The following is a 26,134-nucleotide window of genomic DNA, read 5'->3' as shown; positions in this document are numbered from 1 at the left end:
ACTTTAATTAGAGTTGTCCTTTATGAAGTAGCCCATTTTTCCTGTATATAAACAATATTGAATACTGAGACCCTGTATCACTTTCTCTCTGTTAACTGTTCCTGTTGCAACACTCTCTCTGTTTGGAGCTAAAAGCCTAAGAAAATGGTTTTTCTTCTCTAATTTTGTCACACTTGCATGTATTGAACCACAGTTGCGGTTTGTAAGTTTAGGTAGTACTTTTTCTTTCCCAGTCTCTGCCTTTTCACTAGTGTATCATTCTGAAAAATTAAAAGCAGCAGTCTGTTTACTGCTTAGTGACTTTACCTTACCCATAACCTGTCTCACTTTAAATTATTTTATGAAGGCTCTTTCTCGTTTCTTTCCTGTTAGAGAATTCCCCCCTGGCTCCATGGATCAGCCTCCAAGATGTTTGTCAAATGTTTCCTGAAACAGTTTCCTCTGCTGTTACAAAAATAATATTGTGGCCTCCAAAAATGTGAATTCTTGAACTTCTCTTCCTGAAAGTATACTGAGTTGGCTGAAATATTACCCTTTCCCAATGTTCGTCTGTTAGACTGAGATGATTTTACTGAGTCATTCTAGATTACTGTGAAATTTTGCTGGTTATTCCTTTGATTTTTTTTTTTTTTTTTTTTAGGCACAATGTCAAATGTCATATTTACAAGAAATCAGAATTTTAAAGGGAAGTGTGTGTGTGTGTGGGAGGGGCTGGAAGTGCATTTGCGTTTGGGTGTGGCCTGTGGTTTATCCCTGTGGGCTTTTATTTAAAAGAAACAACTTTTGTTTCTATTTACTTGGGAATAAACTTCTATTGTAAATACAAGAGCATCTCCCTCTCTTTCACCTCTGGATCTTGGATTTGATTTTGATCTAGGACATCTCTGAAGGTCTTGATTCTCAGTTTACAAAAGAAATTGCTCTCCATTGACTTTCTAGAAAGGATCAAGAAATCCAGCCATAATTAATAGCTGTCTTTCCATCTTGCTCTACCTCTGAGGTACCTTGCATAATAACTGAGTTGTCCAGCATTTGGTGGGGGGGAAAGTGATCATCTGACTAAAGATGCTCGACTAGGTCTTGCTAAATTCCTCTTGGCAATTGGCCACCTTTTGTCCACCAATCCTGTGGATGGAGCATCTTGGGTTTAGTGCCTAGAGCAGTTTGCTGCAGCCTCAGGGTGCATCTTCTAATTTGTTTTGCTTCAGCAATTCCCAAGTGGCATTTCCAGCAACTGTAGAGCAAGCTGTTTGTTGCTCAGCCCAGAAGAGACCGAAGCCAAGGTGGTGATGGTAGCTTGAAGGAAATATCTTGATTTGAGGGTGTACTCCCTGGCTACTATGTGCTCATAATCTGGGGATCTAGTTAGACCAACAGTTGCTCACAGATTATCAAGTAGCTATTGTTACTCTCTGCTTCCCCCCCCTTTTTTCCCCCCCGACCCCCCCCCCCCCCCCCCAATATACTCTTGGCCAGAAAGGTGTGGTCTTTTCTTTTTGGATACGGACTTCACTCCTAGTCCTGTCAATGCCTTTGTCATTCCAATTAGGCTATTGCAGCACTCTACATGGGGCTACATCTTAAATCTGACAGTTAAACTGGTGCAAAATATGTCTGCTTGCTTACTGAGCACAATAGCTCATCTGGCACACCCATTTTCTGTGATCTGCTCTGGCTGCTTGTTGGCCTCAAGTAGAGTGTGTTGTTTTTGACTAATAAAGATTTAGATGGCCTGAGACCTGCCTATTTGAGGGACTGCTTCTCTTCCAATGCCACGCTGTTAGAGTTGCAGTCATGCTCAAATTGAACCTCCCTTCCTTTAAGTGGGGGGAAGTTGCTGGCAAGCCACTCAATTTTGGTTTCATTCCTCACTCCGTGACCCAAAATAGCTCAAATAATTTGACCTCAAATGCACTTTGCAGGGTTTGTCTGTTCTCGCAGGCATTTGCGGAAGGTTTAGGGTCTAGAGTGAATGATGGGACTTTGAAGTGAAATGTGGTAGCAGTTGGTTTGTTTGATTATGACTGCATTTCCGGTGGGGGTGAGTATGTATTGTATATTATATTTTAATTGAGTTCAAGGTGGCTAGAGCTATGGGTATTCACTTAATTAGTTTAGCCATCTAAATACTGTATAATAACTTGGTTTTGATTACAGTAGAAGGCAAATACTGAGTTACTTTATTTTAATTATTGGGAATAAAAGCTGAAAACACTTAATTTAATAATTCCTTTTTAAAACTGATTTGCTTAATTAGCCAACATCCAAATAAAGGAAATTGTTTGTTTAAAACAAAATTTGACCTGTGGATATTAGTTGTTAAAAAGCTTGTTAGATTTTGACTTCTAACTTGCAATTTTATCTTATTGTAGTCATTCAAATGAAGGTCTCATGCATTTTTGTGACTAAATTTGAGTTGCATTTTATAAATATCTTTTAAGATTGCTCCCTCACCGTAGTATTTATCATCTCCACAGTGGCCCTTCACAAGTATGACTACATTTCAGTTCAGTTTTAAATTATAAGTTGTTGGTGACATTTTACCTCTTGATGTAAACTTGAAATCTATGTAATCTAATTTTGTTGTCTTTTTGCTTTTCTCGTCTCAGGTTTTATTGCATCAGATATGACTTCTAGAAACTCCAGCACCCAGTTGTGGTTAATTACACACTATCATGAAATGGGATCTCTGTACGACTATCTACAACTCACTACACTAGACACTGTCAGCTGCCTACGAATAGTCCTGTCCATAGCCAGTGGTCTTGCACACTTGCACATAGAGATATTTGGGACCCAGGGGAAGCCTGCCATTTCCCATCGGGACTTGAAGAGCAAAAATATCCTTGTTAAAAAAAATGGGCAGTGCTGCATAGCAGATTTAGGTGAGTTTCAGTTTACAAACAACACAAACTGCATGTTCCATAACTAACCAAATATAGTAGATACATTTTTAAGGTGCTTTGAGTTATTTGTAACTTTCTTGGAAGTTAGGGCAGCCACTAGGGGGCATTTATAAAATACTATCCAGCTGAATAAACTTAGTACCACTTCTGATTTCAGAAATAGATGTTACATTTTGATCATTCTCAGACTGGGCTTCATCAATAAATAACACTTCACAGTTTCATTAATAATGTCTAGTCTATAGCATTTTAGAGGCTTTATGGATAGTATTTAGGTCCAATTAACTTTTTTCCCCCCTCTAAATTTTAAATTAATGATTCTCCCCCCCCCCCATTCTTCCATTTCAAAAGGGAAGGGGGGCAATTTAGGGCTTGATCCGACTCTGATTTGAAGTCAATGGGAGTTGGGTTGAACTGGGCTCTTACTAAAAATGATATACTAATAATGTACTTATTGTTCCAAATGCTTTTACTTAAATCTTAAAATCCTACTAAATTTTTTGCCTGTAAAACTTATTGTACAAAATATAACATTTAACTCCCTGACACCTATAGGCCTGATCCAGCATTCCCTGAAGTCAGTGGGACTTTTGCCATTGATAGTGAGCACAGAACCAAGCTTTTATTGACTAACTTGTATTTTTTTTTTTTTTTTTTTTTAATTAAATAGCAATTTCTAGGCCAGGGGGATGCAGAGGGATGATTAAAGCAACACGACTGGTTAATGTACAAGGCATTCTGGTGTGATGCTTCTGTTATCTGTGCAAAGGGAAGAAAAAAGGACAGACTAGTTGTCTTAAGGCATGTTGAATCTAAGGGAATAATTGGCTGGATTTAAAAACATTGTGTGACTTGATTCTGAGATTTTCTTTGTGCATAATTCCTATTAACTTCACTGGATCTTCTGACTGTGACACACATTGAGATCTGACCTTATCACACGCAAATGGTGTGCAGCATAAATGCAGGTGCTCCCATAATAAGTAACAACCTAGCTGGATCTCTGCTGAGGGGACAGCTCCTTGGAATTCACAGAGGGAATCCCAAACAGGAAATGGATATTTTATTTAGTGAAATAAGTAATACACATCTTTAAATTCTGTTTTGTAGAGTTCATTTTTAATCTAATACTTAATCATCACCAGAAGGGGGCAGCATTTATTTTACTATTGAGTCAGCACCACAGAAGTGAAATGAAACTTTTTTGCATTGGTATTTAGAGACCTCATTAGTATAGTGGAGGAATGTATGTTAAACAGATAGGAGCAGAAGTATTTGCCGCTGTTTTGACTGACCGTGGGTGCACAGGGGCTCGGTGCAGGGTTCTGGGTGCAGAGGGGAATTGGGACCCTGCAAGGGGAGGCATGGTGAAGGTGGTTAGGGCTTGGTGGGGTGGGGGGTCAAGGTGGGGCTCATGTGGTGGTCTGGGTATGGGGGGCTTCTGATGCAGGGGTGAGGCTCAGCAGGGTGGTGGTCTGGGGGCTCAGTGGGGGGGGGGGGCCGGGGGCGGGGGGGGCCCGGTATGGGGGGGGTTGGGGGGGGGGGGGGGGGGGTGTCACTGTACAAGGAGCTGCTCCCCCTGTCCGCCCAATCCCCATGCATCCGAAACCCCTTCCCCCCTCCACCCCCCCATGGTGCAGAGCTTCCTTCAGCCAGGGGAAGTTTTCTGGGGCTTGATCTGACCCAGACCAGCTGCTCTGTGTGGGGGAAGGGGAGGGGGAACTCTGTCTCCATTGTCCTCTCCTCCCCCTCCCTTTCCCCTCTGCTGCCTGAACAGTCTGAGCTGCTGGGGAGGGGTGAGTGAGTATTGGTGCAGCGTCTCTTTGCTTCCCCACAGAAACCATTTTCTGCAAGGAAGCAAAGGGATTCTGTTTGGGGGGGCGGACATTTTTCTGCACGCCGCAGTTGCAGAGAGTTTTCCCAGGAGTAAAAATTGTGTATATATATACTCTGTCTCATTTTTCAGTGTGAATGAAAAACTCTGAAAACTGTCTCAAAGCTGAGCAGCTCTGTTTATAGAACAATTGTAGCACAGACAATATCTGTGCAGTCTTCCCTACATTGGTGTCACTGGCGGGATCACTTCTTCTTTGTTGTTCAGTCCTTTTCTTCTCTGATGAAAGTGTCTTCAAGAGTGCTGGTTACGCCTGTCCTCTAAGATCTGGATGGAGAACTAATAAATTTATTGCCAAATGTCAATTTGATGGTAACAAGTTTCAGTTGCTACTAATCTAGGCTGGACATGAACTAGAAGTTTAGGGAGGAAAGTCCTTTGAAATCAAAACTTTGAATGTTTTGGAACTAGGTAATGAAATACCTAGCTTGCAGTATTTTTACAATTGTGGCAAAAAGCCTTGTGCATTCTGTATAGATATACTCTTTTTTAATAAAGAAACCCAAGTATATGTGGTGGCTTCACTTTAATGAATGTCTGTATTTGAGTTACTGGATTTAGGAAAATTGTAGTTTGGGAGAACTATAAAAGCAATCCACATACGCAATGAATCATTGCAATAGCTTTGTAGAAGAGAGCAGAGACTTACATATAGTACAGGACACAAAATAGCGCAGTAAATGTCACTGTTCTGAAACAAGTACTTACCTTCCTAGAGAAGATGTAAAAATGGTAAGAAAATTGCTTGAGTGGTGGTAATATAATCTCCTCAATGTTTAGAATGGAATATCTGTCTGGAAGCCATTAATGATCCCAATAGTGATGTAAAATAAGACTTTTTTCTTTTCTTGTCCAAAACCAAGGCCTGGTCTACACTACGACTTTAATTCGGATTTAGCTGCGTTAATCCGAATTAATCCTTAACCCGTCCACACAACGGAGCCAGTTACTTCGAATTAAAGGGCGCTTAAAATCGATTTCTGTACTCCACCCCGACGAGCAGAGTAGCACCAAAATCGATTTTGTAAATTCGAATTAGGGGTAGTGTGGCCGCACACCACCGAATTAATGTGGTTAAAAACCGAATTAATGTGCTTAGTGTGGCCGCGCACAATCGAATTTATACAATCTGTTTCCCAAATTCGAATTATCTAAATTCGAATTAATCTCGTAGTGTAGACGTACCCCAAGAAGCTGCATCAGTTCCAACTCTTCCCCTCTCTCCCTTAAATGTTTCCTGTCAAAATCAGTAGTCTGCAGTAGTTGATACCCTGCTTGGCGCTTAGGTTCCCGAACTCAAATTTTCACCTAGGTTTCTTGAAGTGGAAGGCAAGTACGCTTAAAACAGTGAAAATTCTGGTCTCTAAATACTACCTATAGTACAGAGACCATCATATTGAGGATCTGGTTGCAACACTTTCTCATTTTGTAGTGTAGAAAAACACTAACTTGAGTCTCGTTAAGCCCTTGACCTGTCATTCTACTGAATCTTCTACAAGAGAAACCTGGATTTTGTCCAATTTGAATAGTGTTATGATCATATCAGCAAATTCCCCCAAAATACTGATGTGTTCAAAGTTTGCCAGGAAAATTGCTCTGTAAAATTTACTTTCCCTATCTGAAAGAGGGAATTTATACTTATTAAGGACTGGAGGTGCCTTTAGCTGATGAGCAGACTTAGTATATTATCTTCCTTAGCAATGAAGGGGTTAGCAGATGGCACATTTCTAGTTCTGTGCAAATTCTTGTAGCAACTTCAAATTGACTTTAAGTGCACTTAAGTGGCAGAAAAAACGTTTTTTCAAATCCTTGTTACTGTGGAAAAGAGACCGTGTTTTAAAGGAATGTTTGGGAATACAGTAATCCTGTGTCTTAATCTTCCATGGGTCTGCAGTTAGTGTTATCAAGTTGTCTTAAATAAGCTTGTGTTAAATTGAAGTAGTAGATGTTGCTCTTGCAGAATTCGGTAAGGGAGTCAGGAAGAGTCTGTGTTCTGTTTTATTGCTTAGCACTGTCCTGCACCTGTCACTGTTTACTTTGGAGTGACTGCCTGTTTACCATGGTAAAATGGGTTCTTTGTGGGTTTCCAAATTTACTATAATTTAGTCTTTCACATAATGTTCTTTACTTAACTGTTTGGAGATCAGCATAAACCAAGTTGAGTGGTTTTAGTTGACTCATCTCAGGCCCCTTTGACGATGTTTACTTTCTGACCTACATCTGTGTTGCTGTTTTTCAGCTTTATTTTTTTACTCCAGTCTACATATTGGTCATGCAGTATCTTTTCCTCTCTCTGCAAAGAAAGTTCTTTCCCCCACAGTTTGTACATGTCCGCCTACCCAAAAGTTCCATAAATACATTTGGACTCAGGGTAGAATTGTTTTCTTTTTAAATAAGATTCCTGGCCTTCTGGTGTAGAGAGTAACGGTGACATCCAGTGGCTGCCAAACACTTAATCCCTGGAATGATAAAATTTTATAACCGTGCAATACGCATGTTTAATAGTAATCTTGTAAGAGATAGTTGGTCTAAGTCTGTGGCCAAACTGGCTGTTTTTGATATTTGGTAGCTAGTTTGGAGCTGACACAGCTGCTCTTTGGACAATTGAACCCTGTCTATTGCTTGTTTTCAAGAAACCTCTGTGTCCTTGGAATGTGTACCAACTTTTGTATGCAGTTCAAGTCTCTACTGCATGTGCTACTAGAGATTAAAAAATGATTTTAACAGCAACTCTTTCTTTGTTTCAGGTCTTGCAGTTATGCATTCCCAAAGCACTAATCAGTTGGATGTGGGGAACAACCCCCGTGTGGGTACCAAGCGCTACATGGCGCCTGAAGTCTTAGATGAAACCATTCAAGTGGACTGTTTTGACTCTTATAAAAGGGTTGACATCTGGGCTTTTGGACTAGTCCTCTGGGAAGTAGCTAGACGCATGGTTAGCAATGGTGAGTATTTGAGGATTTCTTTTTAGGACTCCGACCTCTGCTTTTTCAAGAGAGGTAAGGTGAAAGCATCTGCCGTTCTACTGCACACTTTGCTGTTGAACTAAGTGGGCAATGTGAAAATACTGTACCTCTGAAGTGTTTGTATTCCAGATGCTGAGGCTGAACTCTCACCCACTTTGAAGGACTTGTGTTGTCTCTTATCTGATGTGCAAAGTGCTTTTGCCAACTTTGGATGGGATATGATGAAAAGCAACTGTTGTTGAATTCCAAATTGATGATTTTAATTATTATATTGAAATTTTAATGCTGAGAGGGGCTCTGATGTCCTGAGAGGATAATTCTACTCTGCTCCCCATGCTGGAGCCCATTCAAACATGTTTAGTTCCTTGAGGTATTTAAGTGAGAGCTTCTAGGGAACCCAAAGGACAATATAGAGAAGGGAAGTGATGTGTGTTTTGGGGTATGCTTACTGTATATCAAGCTAAACACATTGCACTCTTAAAGAAATACCTGTTCAAAAAACAAATTTATCAGAACAAAATTCCTAGTGAAATTCTTCTCTTCAGCAGTGAGCAATAGTGCATTGGTAGGGGGAATCCTATTCTAGGTAGCTGTCTCGAGGATTCTTTTGTGGAAAACACCATACCTAGTTTCTGTGACCGAAAGGGATGGGATATACTGCAGGAGTCTGAAGTACAAATACCGAACCTGGTCTTGTTCCTCCGGTCAGAAGGGACTGGGAGCCCTTTGGAGCACCATGTGGAGTGGTGGTGGGAGTTTGTTTGGCAGTAACCCTCAAGCCAGATAAGTGATTAGGACTACTCATACGCTTAAATTTTGCATGTGCCTAAGTATCCTGCTGAATTAGCACCAGTGGCTTGTGGAAGAAACTTCTGTATAGATTAAGAGAGAAGCTTGACATTTTAAGAAGGCATTCAAAATCCACATAGGGAAAATAGCAGGGATATTATGTATTAAGGTTCTTGACTATGATCTGTTTAACTTTGATAAAAGCCTCCAATCTGTTTACTGAAATAAGTATGTATTGATTTGCTTTGGGCCTGATCATTTTCCTAGGGTAGTCTCTTGATCTGAGGCCTTACCTTAACTAGAAAAAAAGTTGTTCTTACCATACGTTAGTTACACATTTTAACATGAGGTAAAATCCCAGTGAAGACGAGGCAGCGGGTAGTTTTCATACCTGTTGGCAGGTCAAGGTAAACACTAAACTCCCCTATAATCTGTCTCAACCTGTTAACAGATATGAAAACTACAAATTACCTTGCCTTTACTGGATTTTACCATATGTATTCAAGATAAGAGCACACTTTTTGTCCTAGTGAAGACTTGCCCAGAGGGAGTAGACTTGGACCCTGGGGAGGAGGTCAGCAGGTGCAGTAGTGTTCAAAGCAGAAAAGCTGATCGTGTATTATAATAATTAGGCTGCATTTCATAGCAACTCCTGAATAGCAGTGGCCATCCTAACTATAAAGTAGACAATGATTTTCCGCCCCCAAAGCATTGCTCCCCCGTCCAAGATGATGCTCAACACAGTCTCCAGGTAGGCAGTTACTTCCATAAAATCTGCATTCTGGAACTTGAGTAATTTCTTTAAAAGAGAATTCTAAAATGGATTCTTTTTTTTGAGATCAGAAAACAAGATGAGCTAGTTGGGTGGCTCTGTGGCAAACAATTCCACGTAACATCTAAGAGCCAAATACAAACAGATCCTGCTCCCGTGGAAGTCCGCTGGAATCTTGTGATTCGCTCTAGTGGGAGCAACACTATCACTGCTGTCTGAATATGGACCATCTTCTCATTGAGACACTGGGAGAGGTGCTGTACAGTAGAACCTCAGTTACAAACTGACCAGTCAACCACACACCCCATTTGGAACCAGAAGAACACAATCAGGCAGCAGCAAAGACTAAAAAACAAACAAAAAACCCAGTACAGTATAGTACTGTGTTAAATGTAACTACTAAAATAAAGGGAAAGCAGCATTTTTCTTTATTAATAGTTTCAAAGTTATATTAGGCAATAGTTGTAAACTTTTGAAAGAACTATAATGTTTTGTTCAGAGTTATGAAAAACCTCCATTCCCGAGGTGTTTGTAACTCTGATCTTCTACTGTATAGAGCAAGGATCGCTTTTGTGTGTCAACAGCTGGCTTTTGAACCATGAAGTGATGTGGTTATGGCCTTAGAACAGTGGTTCTCAGCTCGCTCCCTTGGGCTGCTTGTGGCCCAATCAGCACACAGCTACCGCCCATGTGACATCTTCAGGGCCATACAGGTAGTATATCTAGTGTGTGGGTGCAGCCCACATAAGAGAGCTGCATATGCAGCCCACAGAGGTAAATAGGTTGAGAACCACTGCCTTAGAAGTAAGGTATGTGTCCTCTCCAGTAAGATGAGTTGAGGTAGCTACAAGGGATGGTTAAATAGAGAAGTGGGAAAACATGTCACTAAAGAAATTGTTGTGCACAAATTCCGTGTGGATATAAAATTAACATCAATGTTTTTAATATTTTATTGGTGAACTTTTTAAAAAGGGAGTCAAAAAGATTGAGGGACTATTTCTCAATACTTGGAAACCTCGGGGTTGCAATTTGTCACTTGAGCGCCTTGAGATTTGATCTGTAACAATGAGCTTGTTATGTTGAGATTTAGATTCTGAACTTTATCTGAAATTGCATATTTTTCTTTCTAAACACTGAGCACTGTGAAATGGAAACCTAATTACTGATTGTCCTAGTGAGAGTTCTGTTGGATGGGTGGTGGTTTAACCAACTGTGTAATAGGTAACCCAACCCAAGACCACAAGGGAAACTGAGATGAGAACAAAATGTGTGTTTCAGTATAACTGACTGATGCCATTCATAGCTATGGTTCAGGACTGGTGGTAGTTAAGGGGGTGCCTGTATATCTTCACATTGCACAATATTTTTTTCTCAACAAAGCCGTCCACACAATGAAACTTTTCATACCAGTTTTCAATTAAGACATTTATAGTTTCAACTAGATATGGAACTTTTTTTTTTTGCTAGCTGTGAAGTTTGTAGTTCTTCCATTTTTTGTCCCTTCGTGCATGCACACCATACTCCTGAGTCTGGAGATTTTAACAAGCAACGTCCTTTGTCCCCCGCACATGCGCATTAGAACTCCTCGTGCTCCCGAGTTGAGGATATAATAAGCCGTGTGCGTCAACACCCTCTCAGTTTCTTATTACTTCTATATGGTCTGAGTCGGAATCCAGTGTCATCCTTTCAGAAAACTTGTAAATAAGATTGTAAATAGTTGTTCATTAGGTTAGTGTAGTTTGTTTTCCCCAGACTGGGGACTTCTTCCTCACAGTCAGGACTATGCCCAGACTCCCCGTTTTCAAAACTGTATCTCCTGCCTTAGTCACTGACAGAGAAGGAATTAATACCAGCTGTGTCCCTACTGTCTAGGTGAGACACACATTTCAGTGACATGCAGCATTTGTCGTTCATTTCCACCAAGAACTTACAGAGCTCGTGAGTTTCACTTTAGACCATGATGGAGAAGGCTATGAAGCCCCTTTCTGATCTGGCCCAGGAAGACCTCCTTGTACATCGGCCTCATCAAACGAGCAGCGCTCCTCTGAGCATGTGCTTAGGAGTGGAGCACTCAGTATCTAAGCCCAAAGACACTCTCCAGGGCTTCTCATAAGAGTAAGGGACACTCTGTAAGTGACACACTACTTCCCTGAGCCCATTGAGGTTGGGCAAGCCCTTGGCACACAGACCCTAAGGACTGATTCTGCCAAAAAACTATCAGGGTGGAGGGTAAGGTGCATAGGGAGAAGAATCTTCCTGTTCCATTGGTGATTCCAGTTCTGAAGCACAAGGACCATTGTCCTTGAATCCCTTCCACAAGTGTAGCTTTGGACTCTGTGATAGAGACACAGCTGCCTGAAGAATACCCCACGACTGAGGGTGTACTGGTTCCATTGGTGCCAACTATCAGAACACCCTGCACACGGGGTGCACAGAGAACTATATGGCACCAGAGGATATCGTCCTCCCCCACCCGCAGTCTCCCCTCTTCTCTAGCCCGACCCTCCTGAGGGACATTACTATACCAGAAGACTATATTGCTTTGTTGTCCCAGGAGCCGTCTTTCTTACAACCGTCAGGCCGGATTACCACGGTACTGATGGCTCTGACGTTACAGAAGGAGCAGTTTCCAGATTTGGACAAATCTGATGAGCTGGTCCCTCGTTCATCGTCACAGAGACCCAAGCCTGGACAGGCGATCGAGGACTTATGGTTGCTACCCTTATGAACACTGCCTCCCTTGGGACCAATGGTTCCCCATGCCATGGGGTCCCCTTCAAACAGTTGGCCCCTTTTTCTGGCCCTGTTGGGGACTATGGGATTCCTATACCAGATGTCCAGCACCTAGGAGTCTTTCCACTCTTCCTCATTGCACCATCAACCAGTCCCGTCGGTGTGTGAGGTGGAGGAAGATGCTGAACCAGAACCACAGGTACTGATGTTTCCTCCTCTTCCCCATTTTACCCCCCCCCCAACAACCATAAGCAATAACAGGACTTACTACAAAGAGTGGCTAGTGTTCTCCAGATATCTCTGGAGGAAGCCCAAGACTCACCATCACTTGTTGGACATCTGCAGCCTCAGGCCCAAATAAGGTGGCTCTCCCAGTTAACAAGGCCATCTTAAACCAGTGAGATTGGTCTGGCACATCCCCCCAGCATCCTGCGCGCTCTTTTCCCCGCCTCACCCCCACATACCTAAAAGGGCTGAAAAGTGCTATTTCATTTTGGCAAATGGGGAGCTGAATTCCTGTTCCCCCACTCTGCTCCCCACTCCCTGATGGTACAGGCTACTATGGAACATACAAGTCTCAATACCTAAGGGCCAGTCTCTTGGAGCCCATGTCTGATGGGGTGGTCCTTAGGTATTGAGACCTGTATGTTCCATAGTAGCCTGGGGAGAAAGATCATCCCTGTGGACTTGTGATTCTGCATCACCAATTACCAGGCCTTGCTAGCCAAGTATGACTTTAACTACTCTAGACTGGTGGCCTTTTAGGACAAACTTTCCTGTGAGGATAGAGCCAAGTTTTTCTCCCTTCTAGAGGAGGGCAAGTTGGTGGCAAAAACAGTTCTTCAGGCTGCAGTTGATGCTGCAGATGCAGCATCCAGAAGCTTGGCCACTGGTATGGTGATGAGGAGGGATTCATGGTTGCAATCCTCGGCCCTCTCCAGGGAGGTGGAGAATACTATCCAAGATTTTCCCTTTGAGTCCAACCTCTTTAATGAGAAGATTGAGACTCTCCACTTGTTAAAGGGCTCAACTCAAGGTCTTCCCTCTGCTCCCTGGGGATCTGCACATGGGTCTCAAGGACAAACAACAAGACGGCAGACCTTTAAATCAAGACCACCACCACCACTTCCTACTTGTGCGTTCTGCTATCAGCATCCTGCGGGGCCTTCCTGCAATAGACAGAAGACTCAGAGGGCCTGCTTTTCATCCCCCTCTACTACTGCAACCTGTTCCCAGCCTGCGGCTAGGAGCCGCTTTTGATGATGAGCGGGTCTCAACTAAAACATCTCTGGTGCCACCTGCCCCTTCTGTCACCTTTTTGGAGGCCGTCTCACTGTTTTGCCCACAACTGGGAGCTAATCAGGATGGATAATTTCCAAGACCTAATCATCCATCAGGGATACTCCATAGAGTTTATCTCCTTCCCTCCCTGCAAACACCCTTCGTGGTCACCCTTCAGGATCACTCTCAAGACAATTCTTCAACAGGAAACAAAGTCCTCATTACACCGAGGCGCCTGCCTCAAGGAAGAGGGTTCTATTGTCTGTATTTCGTAGTCCCCAAAAAGAACACCCATTCTGGATATTTGGCAACTCAACATCTTCGGACTTCAGGATGGTCACGTTAGTATCGGTAATCCCCTCTCTCCAAGAAGGGATGTGGTTCACGGCTCTCAGCTCTTGACATAGGTGTTCACCCCTCCTACAGGAGGTTCCTATGGCTTATCATGGGCCAGGAGCACTTACAATTCTGGGTCCTCCCCTTTGGACTAGTGACAGCACCCAGAATGTTTGCTAAAGGTTTCTCTGGGGTGGCAGACCAGATGAGAAGTCAGGGCCACACAGTCTTTCCATATCTCAATGACTGTCTAGCTCCTGGTAGGTCGCTTTTGTCAGGAGGTCAGGTCAGCTACTCAATACCTCATTCAAAGCCCTGGCGGTCTGCATGAACAGAAGTCCATTTTGTCCCCCACAAGGACAACAAACTCTGAGTATCAGAGGGGTAGCCGTGTTAGTTTGGATCTGTAAAAAGCAACAAAGAGTCCTGTGGCACCTTGAAGACTAACAGATGTATTTGAGCATAAGCTTTCGTGGGTGAATACCCACTTCGTCAAACTTTATTGAGGCAATGTTGGACTCTTTCTGCAAGAGCCTTCCTCCCTGCAGAAAGGTTTCAGACGATGCACAACCTAGTTTCCTTGATTTCCCACGGACCAAGGATTACAATGTGGATGTACCTGTTGCTGTTAGGTCATATGGCAGCGTGTACTTGTCAGACCCCCCTTTGCCAGGCTTTATCTGCGTTGCCTGCCTGGCTCACTTTGGTCTACTCGCCTAACAAAGACCACATTAACTCCTGGCTCATCAGCTCCTTCACTAAGTGGTCAAACAGAGACGAGGTTCCCTTCACCACTTCCAGCATCACTATTGTAACTGCATCCCTTCTGAGGTGGGTGCCCAACTGAACAGTCACACTGTACAGAGCACATGGACCATGCAGGAGGTCAGACTACATATCAACATCCTGGAGCTATGGGTAGTTGACCTTTGCATGCAAAGGCCTTCCTTCCTCTCACTTGCACCCTCCACATCCACATAATGTCAGATAATATCACCACGGTTGTCTACATAAACAGGGAAGAATGAGTTCTCTGCTGCTTTGTCTGGAGGGGAGGCAGGCTTTGGAACTGGTGCATCAGTCACAACATCACCATCTAGGTGACCTACCTCCTGGGTATCCACAACAACCTCAACAGGCATTTCGTGGAGGACCATGAGTCAGGAAATCCACAACTCCATTCTCACAGACATCTTTACGTGCTGGGTCACAACTCTGAGAGACCTCTTTGCATCACAAACAAACAAGATGTCTATCAGGGATGATCTAGACAGTATTTGGTCCTGCCATGTGGGCAGGGGACTGGACTCGATGACCTCTCGAGGTCCCTTCCAGTCCTAGAATCTATGAATAAGAAATTCCCCATGTATTGTTCCACGGGAGCCATAGGTCGTGACTCTGAAGGTGATGCTCTCCTACTGTTGTGGATGGGCAGTTTCAGATATGCCTTTCCTCCCATTTTCCTGCTTCTACGGGTGCTGAGAAAGATGACATTGGCTCTGTCATGATGCTTCATTCTCCTAGCATGCTACTGGCCTAGGTAGTTTTGGTTCCCAGAGCTTCTGTCCATGTTAGTCGACCCCTCCCATCAATATCCAAACCTTCCCAAAACTCCTGACACAGGACAGGGGCAGGTCAAACACCCCAACCTGGGCTTTCTCCACCTTATGGTCCGGTATTTGGATGAGCATCTGAGGTAGATTGTTCTTGTTCATTCCTGGTCCAGGCTGTACATAACAGGTTCTGGTCAATCCTTTCTTACGCTGGGTATTTGGCTAAATGGAAATACTTCTCCACAGTCAGTCTTACAAGCCCACCCAGCAGCTGATAGTGCCTCCTTTCTCTCTTCCCCCCCCCCCCCAAAAAAAAAGTAGATGAGTGCTGTTTTACCCACCCAACTACGACACTGTTCCTGAAGGGCCTCATCAAGGCCTTTTCTGGCAGTCACTAAACCCACACCACTATGGGATCTGAACCTTGTGCTGTCGTAGCTTAGCAGACCTCCATTTGAACCCTTAGCAGCATGTTCCATGTCTCACTTTTCCTTGAAGGTGGCATTTCTAGTGGCCATCACTTTGGCCAGGAGGATCAACAAACTTGGAGCACTCATGGCAGATTTCTTCCCCCCTCCTCCCCCTTTACACAAGGACAAAGTATCCTTTCACCTTCACCCTACATCCTCACCTTCACAGGCTATATCCTCTCAGAGGATTTCTAAGTGGGTTTCTGGCTGCATTATAGAATGCTACGGACTAGCTTGCATCCTGCCTCCTGGTGGTATAACAAGCCACTCTACGAGAGTGCAGGCTGCCACCAGGTGGCATCCCTGAAGGAGGTCCCTATGCAGAGCAGCCACCTGGAGTGGAATACATGTTTGCTTAGACACTATGTGCCTGTCCAAGCCTCTGCTGCAGGTGTAGCAGTGGGATCTGTGGTGCTGCGTGACTCTTCGTTGGTGGCTTCCTCACACCTACCTCCAATCTGATACTTGCTTGTCAATTTCCTATGTGTGGAATTCACATAGGGACCAGCACTTGAAAAAGTGGAGGTTACTTATTTTGAAGGAGCTCCATTTACAGTGTGTGGTCCCAATCTGTATTCCACTACCCCCCCTCCGTCCCCTCTGAGAACTGTAGATGTGATTGGATTCACGGTAAGAAGAGGAATTGAGAGGGTATTGACTGCACTGCTTATACCCTTGCTTGGGAGCATGAGGCGATCTACTGCATGTGTGTGGGCCAATGGACACTGCTGTTAAATCGCTGGACTCAGATGCGTGGGGCATATGCGTACTCACGTATGGAATACATATAGGGCCCACACATCTCAAAGAACCTCCAGTTCTAGTAAGCAACCTCCACTTAGAAGTTTGTCTGAACTCTTCCTTGCCATCTTAATTCTAACCTGGCTTAATAGGTCACGTTGATAGTTTGCAGACTGATAGACCTTAGTGTTGTATTAGATATTTTAAGTGTTTAAATTTGAAAAATTACTACTTTCTATTGAGTGTACAATATTGCATCCCATCTGAATAGAATGTTGGTCTATATTGTAGTAGCTCCTATTTTCAGGACCATAAGTAATTCCTCTCATTTTTATGTTTTAAATGTTAAACATCAAGGAGAACTTTTATTCATATCTCATAGTAACCATGGAAATCGCTGTCAGGTGGTCAGTCAAATGATGTCGCTGGATCTGTAAAAGCTTACGTAGGGTATGTCTACACTTCAAGCTGGAAACATGATTCCTGGTTCAAGGAGACATACTTGCGCTAGCTCTCATTGAGCTTGCGCTCTAAAAATATAGTACAACACTGGAGGTGCGAGCGTCAAGATGAGCGAGCCATCTTGAGTACATGGCTAGGGTCTCAGATGGGCACATACATGGTGGCTGGCCCATCCTGCAGCTTGCACTGCCACAGCTACGTTTTTGAGTGCATCTCCTAGAGCTATGAATCACATCCCCCTACTTAGCGTATAGTCGTGCTCCTAGTTTAATGACTGATAGCATGTGTAATGCCAAGTGTTAAGGTAGAGCTAATCTGCTCGTGTCAGGATGTGTCATAGATGGCAGGAAGCAATTTTCAATTGTGTATGCTATGAACTTGTATTGGCAGGATGCGGGTCTTAATGTTCTGATCAGTATGGCAAATCTTGTATCCTATTCTGTAACTGTTGATCTAATCTAGTCTTTTAATTCATAAAGACTATCAGCTCCTGTAATACTGAGTAGGTTATTCTATCTGCTAGTGACTGTTTTTTGGTGACGCAATATTTTCTAACATTTCCCCCTTTCGGTTGTTGATTAGTTTAAGGAAGGACACAACATTAACAGATTTCCTCCCCCCCCCCCCCCCCCCACCCAAACTTAGAGTGCTGGTGTGGCCTTGTGAGGCATGTACACTGCAAGATATCTTCTAATAACTGATGATTTCTTTTTTAAGCCTGGTGATCAGTACTGCACTCTATGCCTAATACAGCCTCACTAGCTCACTGCAGAATCATTCTCTTGCTTTTGAATAGATTCCCTAGTTAGTTTATAGAATCTCAGTAATCTTTATCTTGTATTTCATAGAATCATACGACTGGAAGGGACCTTGAGAGATCATCTGGTCCAGTCCCCTGCACTCATGGCAGGACTAAGTATTATCTAGACTAGGGATCGGCAACCTTTGGCACTCGACTCGCCAGGGTAAGCCCCCTGGCGGGCCGGGCCGGTTTGTTTACCTGCCGCGTCCGCAGGTTTGGCCGCTCGCAGCTCCCACTGACTGCGGTTCGCCGGTCCAGGCCAATGGGGGCTGTGGAAAGCGGCAGCCAGGGATGTGCTGGCCGCCGCTTCCCGCAGCCCCCATTGGTTGGAGCGGCGGACCGCGGCCAGTGGGAGCTGCGAGCGGCCGAACCTGCGGATGCGGCAGGTAAACAAACCGGCCCGGCCCGCCAGGGGGCTTACCCTGGTGGGCCACGTGCCAAAGGTTGCCGATCCCTAGTCTAGATCATTCCTGACAGGTTTGTCCGAGACTCCACCTCTTATTGCTATTACTTCTCAATCTCACTGATTTCTAATACTATCATCTTATTGAGCATCGATGCTAATCATGACATACTGTAACTGAAAGAATTTAGACTACATACCCATTTTCACAATCCCGGCAGCTTTGCCTCATTTTTATACAAAGGTCTGCCTGTTAACTAGTTAATTGCATTGTATTTCATACAGTCGTTGTATACATGAAGAAATGAGTAATCGGGTGAAAAATACCATCTTGGATGCAAGCTTATCATTAATTCAATTATTGAAAAGCTGGCTTCTATATGGGAGTGTTGAAGTATTTTCTAAGTTATGAAAGGGATCCTTAAACTGTTTGGTAACTGGCATGGGTTTAGGGTTGCTCTTTCTGATTTAAGAGGCTTGTTTTCTTCTCTTGCAAGTGAGGAAGAGAGGGATATCATAGTTCACAGTGACAGCTTTGTTTACGATAATGCAGACTAGAGGTTACGGTGGCTTGCTGACATAGTCCCACAGTTGTTGTGGAGCCAACAGTGATCCCATAGGATCCATGAAGTTTGGCATGGTTGTTTAAAATATTTTTGACTTAGCTGTTAGAATAAAGGCCAGATCTGGTTCCTTATAGATCTAATATAGTCAACTATGATGGTTAAAAATAATTAGGCCATTTATTATACTCAACAATATATACCAGACCAAATGAAAATAGTAACTTAAAATAAATCCATGCTGTGTTTGTGGTGATAGAGGAAAGATTCTATTAACATCCTAATGAGGTTTGGAAATTAAGCTGAAATTTAGATCAAACTTCAAATATAGATTCAATTCCCCTCCCTTCCCCCCCCCCCAAAGGTAGGCCCTAATGTGTGCCTTAGATTGGCATTTCTGAATTCAGATGTTGAACAAGAGGGAGAAGTTTTGCATTTTAACTCTAATGAAATGCTAGTTTTACACTTCACACCTGTCAACATTTGAAGTATAGAAAGAGGGACTCTTGAGAGGAAACATAGGGATGTCTCCACAGACTACTCTAGACTAGACTAAGCGTTGTTCTAGAGCAACAGACTAGAGGATGTGCAGAATGGGGGAGAATATAAACATTGTGCTTTTAAAAAAATAAATAAGATGTTGCTCAGCACTTCTGAAAATCAGATCCTTCTCAGGGTGACTATGTGAAGTGCCCCCAAATCACTAATAATTTCTGAAAATGTAGGTTAATATTACTTTACATTGCATATAATGGAATCTGCACTTCTGTATGCCTATCAAAGCTAATTTTGAAATTAAGTTTAGTTAAAATAGTCTCTTCCTTTTCCATCTCTGCCATCTGTTGTATCTTACACATTTATCTATAGTTCAGTAATAGTTACATTAATCATGTTGCAAAGTAGCTTACTTAAAGAGAGATAAAAAAGATTTTACTCACGTAAAATTGAATGAATCTATCAGAGTGGCTTATTAAGTAAACCAAACAGAAAACTAAATGTTGAGACTTCTCTCCCAAATAGGAAATACATTTGAACACTCTACTGGAATCTGTTTTACTCCTACAAGATCCCCAAACTTCTGTATCTTCTAGTGGTGACAATTCAACGTGCCTGGTTGAATGATACCACTGTGTCAGATTTTTCCCTATGTAAATCAGTCTTAACTTTAAATGCTTCTTTATTCTTGTAGCTGTATCCTTCATTACATCCTGGTATCTTTGAGTAATTTTACCATTCCAAATGAATACTCTTCTTGCTTGTATGTCCTTTTTTGGTGTGATTGACACTTAAGATTTCTGGTATAGCTTTCAGATGGAGATGAAGTGTTTGTTTTGTTTGGGTTTTTTGTAACTGAAATAGCTATTCTGGTAAAAGCCCTTCCTGAATTGAGAATAAGGGCTTGTCTACACTTAAAATGCGACAGCAGCCACTGTAGCGCTTCAGTGTAGAGGCCTAACTATGCCCACAGGAGGGATTCTCTTGTTGGCGTACGTAATCCACCTCACTGAGAGGCGATAGCTAGACCAACCTAAGGCCCAGTATAGCTAGTACTAGGCTGATGGGAAAATTCTTCCATTTACCTAGCTCTCACCTCTCAGGGAAGTGGATTTGTCACAACCCTGAGATATGTGGCTACACCAACTTGTAAATTCCTAGTGTAGACCAGGCCTAAGCTATACCGGTATAAACACTTCTATACAGGTATTACTGTGTCCATACTGGACAGGACACTGCCTCATTAACTGTACTGGTATAGTTAAAGGCAATGCAACTTTTTTTTATAGAAAGGCCTTAGTCTTCTAAAGCAGGGGTTCTCAATCAGGGGGTTATAACACAATGGGTGTTTGGACTTGCAGTCACTCTGTCTCATCCATATTGTTAGCCATGACATTGGTCATATCTAGATCCCAGCTCCATGGGAGAGGGGCTCGAAGGTGGAGATCTGGAAAAAGCTGAGGGAGGTTGAGGCACAATGAACTGTCTGTCATTTCTGATCATGTAGGGGGGGAGGCAGGAATCCTGATACTTTATTAGCACATCCAAAATAGGGATGTAAATACCATTTTAAAAGTTCACCGTTTAAACGATTAACTTTTTTTTAAAAGTTGACGTTTTACATCCCTAATCGAAAAATAAGATGATTGCAGTGACTAAGTCGGAGAGTTGAAAGTTGCAGTTGCTTCAATATATAAAGTGGTTTCAGGATTTTCTGTATCAAAGCCCGTTGAACTTTTCCTTGTTTTCCATACCTTGTCACACAAAAGATCTCAATGGTATTCTGTGCTTCCTGCTTTGGTTCTCCAGCTATTCCAGTCTATGCCAAGCTGTAGGAGGTCCGGACTCACCCCTGCGGCGCCTCCTGCTGGTCGTCCAGGGAATTAGCTCACCAGCCTCTGGAGCGCCCTCTGCAGGTCGGTGATCCGCCTTGTCCTCTGCACTGGCCCCGTGTCCCTCCCAGGACCCCAGTGCCCCTTGCTCTGGGTGCTGCCCCCTGGCAATACCCACGCACGCTAGGTCTCCCCTCCCAGGGGAACCCCCACCCACTATCCCCACCTTGCCTCAGTACTAGGCCACTGCCAGTCACCAACTAGCCCCTGCTCCCTGGGGCAGACTGCAGTATAGGCCACTCATCACTGGCAAGGGGGGTTTAGACCTGCTGCCTTGGCCTAGCCCTAGGCTGCCCTCTGCAACCCCCAGTACCTGTTGAGCTATTACCAGGCCGCAGCCTGGGGCTATCCAGGCTGGAGCTCCCCAGCTCCTCAGTCTTTCCCCAGCCCTGCTCCACTACAGGCACCCTGTCTAGCTCCCTGCAGCCAGGCCCTTCTCTCTCTGAAGGCAGCGAGAGACTCTTGAGCTCCTGGCTCCCAGCCTCGTATATAGAGCCAGCTGAGGCCTGATTGGGGCGTGGCCCAGCTGCAGCCACTTCCCCCAATCAGCCAGGGTTTTACCTTGCCCAGCACCAGCCCTCTGCAGGGCTTTTCCAAGCTCTCAGGGCAGGAGCGGGTGTCCACCCCGCTACCACAAGCTGTTTTAGTCCTTTTTTAAAGCTAGTTGTTTTCTATTACTCTTCTTCTGTCTACATCAGCTGAAACCCTTATATCTGCCTCCGTCATTCTCCTTGTGCTGTTGTGTCAGAGCACTCTCTGTATTTGTTTTAAAGCCCACTATATCAGATAGTGGGCTTCTTTATCTTTTCAGAGCTTGTCCACTTCATTTTTGCATAGTTTCTTGCAACATGTGTTAAATCCTTACACTTAACAATCTGTTCCACCTTGTATCTAGCTGTGACATTCTGATTCTTTTCCAGACCTGAAGAACAGCTCTGTATCTTGTCTATGGATATGTCTACACTGCAATGAAAAACCTGCAGCTGGCCTGTGCCACCTGACTCTGGCTCTGCGAGCACAAGTTGGCTGACAGGGGCTAATTGCAAGCATCTAGTTGCTCTGTAACTAACAAAGTGGTCCAATAAAAAACGTTACTTCACCCACCTTCTCTTTCATGGTTTTTGGCAGTTCTGATTCTTCTTTGACACCCTGTGCGTAGTCCACATGTGCGTATGCATATGCAGCATATGCCTGAGTTCAGAGATTTATTTAAGCACTGTCAAGCAAATCTTGGGGCTTCTAAAATTTTGAAATTGAATTTACGCTTTTGGCGCTCCCCACTCACTTAGCCTTATCGTATCATATGACACCTGCTTTACAGTATGTCTTTAAGAAAGAGAACGATCTTCATTTTGAGGTGTCAGTGTGAGAGCATATAGAGACTTAAGTGCTTCTCGTCTTCCTCCATGAGTCATGAAAAACAGATATATTTATGGTCAACCAATCAAAGCCAGCATACAGATCGGGGACGTTTTCTGTTAGCATTTTGCTAACAAAAATCCCATTTCTCTTCAGAGTCAGTTCATGTCAAGGAGTTAATGAATTCCCAAGGGCATAAGAGGAGTTTAAAAGCCTTTTTGATAATTTAGACTTGCATTAACAGTTGCAAACTCTGAGTTAAATATGTCAAGGGAGGAAATGCATAGGCAAAACTAGTACCCTTTATTGGTAATATAGTTTAGCACTGAATTTACTTTTTTGGGGAGGAGTGGGGGGGTTGCTTGTCTGGAATAAATTACTGCTTTTTGTTCGACATAGCCTTTAAAATGTGAGATGCTAGGTTTCCTGGTGGCTAGCTAATGTCTTTCACCAGCCAGCAACCTGCCATAAATTTATGAATCTCCTAGATTCTCTGTACCTTTATTAATTTGGGAAGCAGCATGGTTTAGCCGACTAAGCGTGTTCCCTTTTTTTGCAAGGAACTTTGAGTTCTAATCCTAGCTCTGTCACTGATTCACTGTGTGGTTTTGAGGAATTTCTCTGTGCCCCAGTTTCTCCACTTGCAAAATGGGTCTGATGCTTGCCTACCTCATAAGTGTCATACATACGGATTAACATATTGAAGATGTAAACCTGTGTGTCTGATAAGAATTAGTATAATAGTACGGTTGTTTAAATCATATAACCACGGCCTCAGTGCAGAAACGTCTTACTGATGGTCTAGACAGTATTTGGTCCTGCCATGAGGGCGGGGGACTGGACTCGATGAGCTCTTGATGTCCCTTCCAGTCCTAGAATCTATGAATCTATGAAGTCACTAAAAGTCAGCAGCACAATAATGTAATCTTCATCTGTTTTAGGTATTGTAGAAGACTATAAACCTCCATTCTATGATGTGGTTCCAAATGACCCTAGTTTTGAAGATATGAGAAAAGTGGTCTGTGTGGATCAGCAAAGGCCAAACATTCCCAACAGATGGTTCTCAGACCCAGTAAGTGTGCAAACTGGAGGTCATGTCTTGAAATGTCAGCTCATACCTTTTGCTCCTTTTGCAATAATCTTTTGGTGTAAGCTGTTTTCAGAATGGTCTCTCTGTTGTTTATTGCTAAGATAATTGCTTGCAAAGATAGATTGCCAAATGTGTGCTGATATCTGACTGTATGTTAAGGGAAAAACCACAGCGAACAAGTTCTCACCAGGTAAATTGAAACAAATCTAATCTCTGTGATATAAATCCAGACTGTTTTTTAAATGGCCACACCCACTGTGGCGCATCTTATTCTTGCTCTTCAGTAGAAAATCATGTTGGTGTTGAAGTAACCTATGTAAGGACATGAGGGTCATAAATATGCAGATTATGTCAAAACTGACTTTTCTCCTCTCCCCCATAATAAGGGCCCATATCAAGAAATATTTTTAAAACATAAGATTAAAGTAGTAAGAGTAAAGATCTTCATTTTTCTTCACCAAAATCAATGTAATTGTGCCCTCAAATATCCTGTCAGCACTTAAGTAACTGGTTTGTCTGTTTCTGAAGATATGGAATTATGGTTTAATCTCTGCAGTGTTTTATGTATATTTGAGTCACATTGTTGGCCATGGACAAATAAAATAAACTTCAGCTATGTATTACTTGAACTGTCCTGCCACGTTAGACAGCTCTGTTTCCCAGATATACAAACTGCCCTAGATATTTTAAAATTACAGTGCTTTTTATGTTTTTTATAGAAAACTTACTTTTTGTTGCATTATTTACAGATTTAGTAATACTATTTAGTAAAACTGTGTTCTTTTTAAACATTCAAATATAATTTTTATCTGACCTTACCTTTTTTAATTGCACTGGGCAGGGCATCTTCTTGACCCCATCCTCTTTAAATACTGTTTCCATTTATTCAACAAACCAAACCAAAAAAAAAAAAAAAAATCCTGCAGAAATTTGAAGGGATGAAATCATTTTTGGCAGCTGTAAAGCAAGTTGTAGATTTTTGTAAAGATTTGAGTATTAACAAGGCAGTAAGGCTAATGAAACTTCAGTGAGCTTGTGATCTGTGTGCTTATATACAACTTTTTTTTTTCTCTTCCCAGACACTAACCTCTCTTGCCAAGCTGATGAAAGAATGCTGGTATCACAATCCATCGGCAAGACTAACAGCCCTGCGTATCAAAAAGACTTTGACCAAAATTGATAATTCCTTAGATAAACTGAAAGCTGACTGTTGATGTTCTTGTGGTGCTGTCAAGATGGAAGTCTTTTTTGTCCAGTTCAGAAATATTCTGGCCTGACGAGTTCTAGAACTGGTCCCGAATGGCTTCTTAGAGGCAGACGTTCTTATCTAGCCATTCATTTGGGAAACAATGGAACCATACAAACCCTGCTCAGTGACTGTCGTGGGCATTTCACAAAGGGTCAAACTATAAAGACTTATGCTGGATGTACTGTTGCAAAGATAGTGGCCTGAAGGAAGACACAGAAATCCTAAAACAAGATCAGGGCATTAAACAATGGCTTTGAATAGCTTTTTATAGAGTGTCTCCTAGTCACTCCCAGGACAAACACATGGAAGTGGTAAATTTTAATCAGCAATATTGCCTGTGCTTCTCCTCTTTATTGCACTAGGAATTCTTTGCATTCCTTACTTGCACTGTTACTGTTAATTTTAAAGACGTGACTTGCCAAAAATGATTGGCTATGTACCCCATTGATCTGTGTCTGAACAATAGGAAATCGATTTGATAAATTGAAAATGTAACTGTCAGATTTTAGTGCATTTTACATGTGTACTGATGTTTACAATAATGCTGAACATTAGGAATTTCTCATTTATACAAAACTTGCAAATTATTTATTACTAATGCACTTGCCAGTTTTAAAAAACTGAATAAGTGCATAAAGTTAAAGCTTATTTTTATGTGGCCTCTTTCATTATTTCTTACACAAACGTTTTTGTAACACAATATAATCTGAAACAGAAATTGCTTTCTGTATTATCATATTACAACGTGTTAGTCACATTTTAAATGCTTCACTTTTGTAGGTGTGGTCTGTAACATGAGTTCAGTTCAAATGCGGAACATATATTTAGCCACTACCCACACAACACCGCATCTAGTGTCTTACTGATCTAGAACATGAAAGCAATGTAGGACTTCAGTAGATTTTTAAGTCATGAATGCTGTTGGAAAATGCATTTTTTTTTTCTTCTAAGCTCTACATAATGTGCATTTAAACTCTGCCAGAAAACACTATTTTGTTTTTAATCTACTTTTTCTATTTAGTAGTTATTTGTATAAATTAAATAGAATGTTTTCAAGTCAAACGAGTGTTTTTAGTTAATGCCTATTAGTAACTAGTTTCCAGTTTCTGGTATCTTTCAGTGATCTTGCCAGCTTAAGCGAGCAGGTCCATGTCAATACTTGGATGGGACATGTAGGTGCTGAGGCATATGTTGGCATTCTTCCCTTTTTGAGTCAGTACTGAACCTAAACAGTTAACTAGTTGCCACGTTTCACCCAACAGAGATGGCTGAATTTCAGTGCCTGGTGAAGGGAACCCTGTATATGTGCTGCATATCAATCTGTAGGATCAAAGATGCTATACAAAAAGAAGCCATGATTATTAGTTGCTACTACAAG

The 26,134-nt window shown here is 42.6% G+C and overlaps 1 protein-coding gene across 2 annotated transcripts in view; it reads left to right on the top strand.

Moving 5' to 3' along the window:
• Nucleotides 1-25,812, top strand: part of ACVR1 (activin A receptor type 1) — a 104,513-nt gene extending 78,701 nt beyond the window's left edge. For both annotated transcript variants that reach the window (XM_024219020.1, XM_029910533.1), the window contains 4 exons: nucleotides 2,610-2,885; nucleotides 7,548-7,745; nucleotides 23,359-23,489; nucleotides 24,587-25,812. In XM_024219020.1, the coding sequence (XP_024074788.1) occupies nucleotides 2,610-2,885; nucleotides 7,548-7,745; nucleotides 23,359-23,489; nucleotides 24,587-24,721 (740 nt within the window). In that variant the 3' untranslated portion in view covers nucleotides 24,722-25,812. The remainder of the gene's footprint in view (nucleotides 1-2,609; nucleotides 2,886-7,547; nucleotides 7,746-23,358; nucleotides 23,490-24,586) is intronic.
• The last annotated feature ends 322 nt before the right edge of the window (nucleotides 25,813-26,134 follow it).

The sequence above is a fragment of the Terrapene carolina genome, unplaced genomic scaffold (assembly GCF_002925995.2).
Source record: "Terrapene carolina triunguis isolate 2854851 unplaced genomic scaffold, T_m_triunguis-2.0 Scaffold62, whole genome shotgun sequence".
Taxonomy (NCBI): domain Eukaryota; kingdom Metazoa; phylum Chordata; order Testudines; family Emydidae; genus Terrapene; species Terrapene triunguis.
The sequence above is the reverse complement of the archived record's forward strand: the minus strand, read 5'-3'. Positions and strand labels throughout refer to the sequence as shown.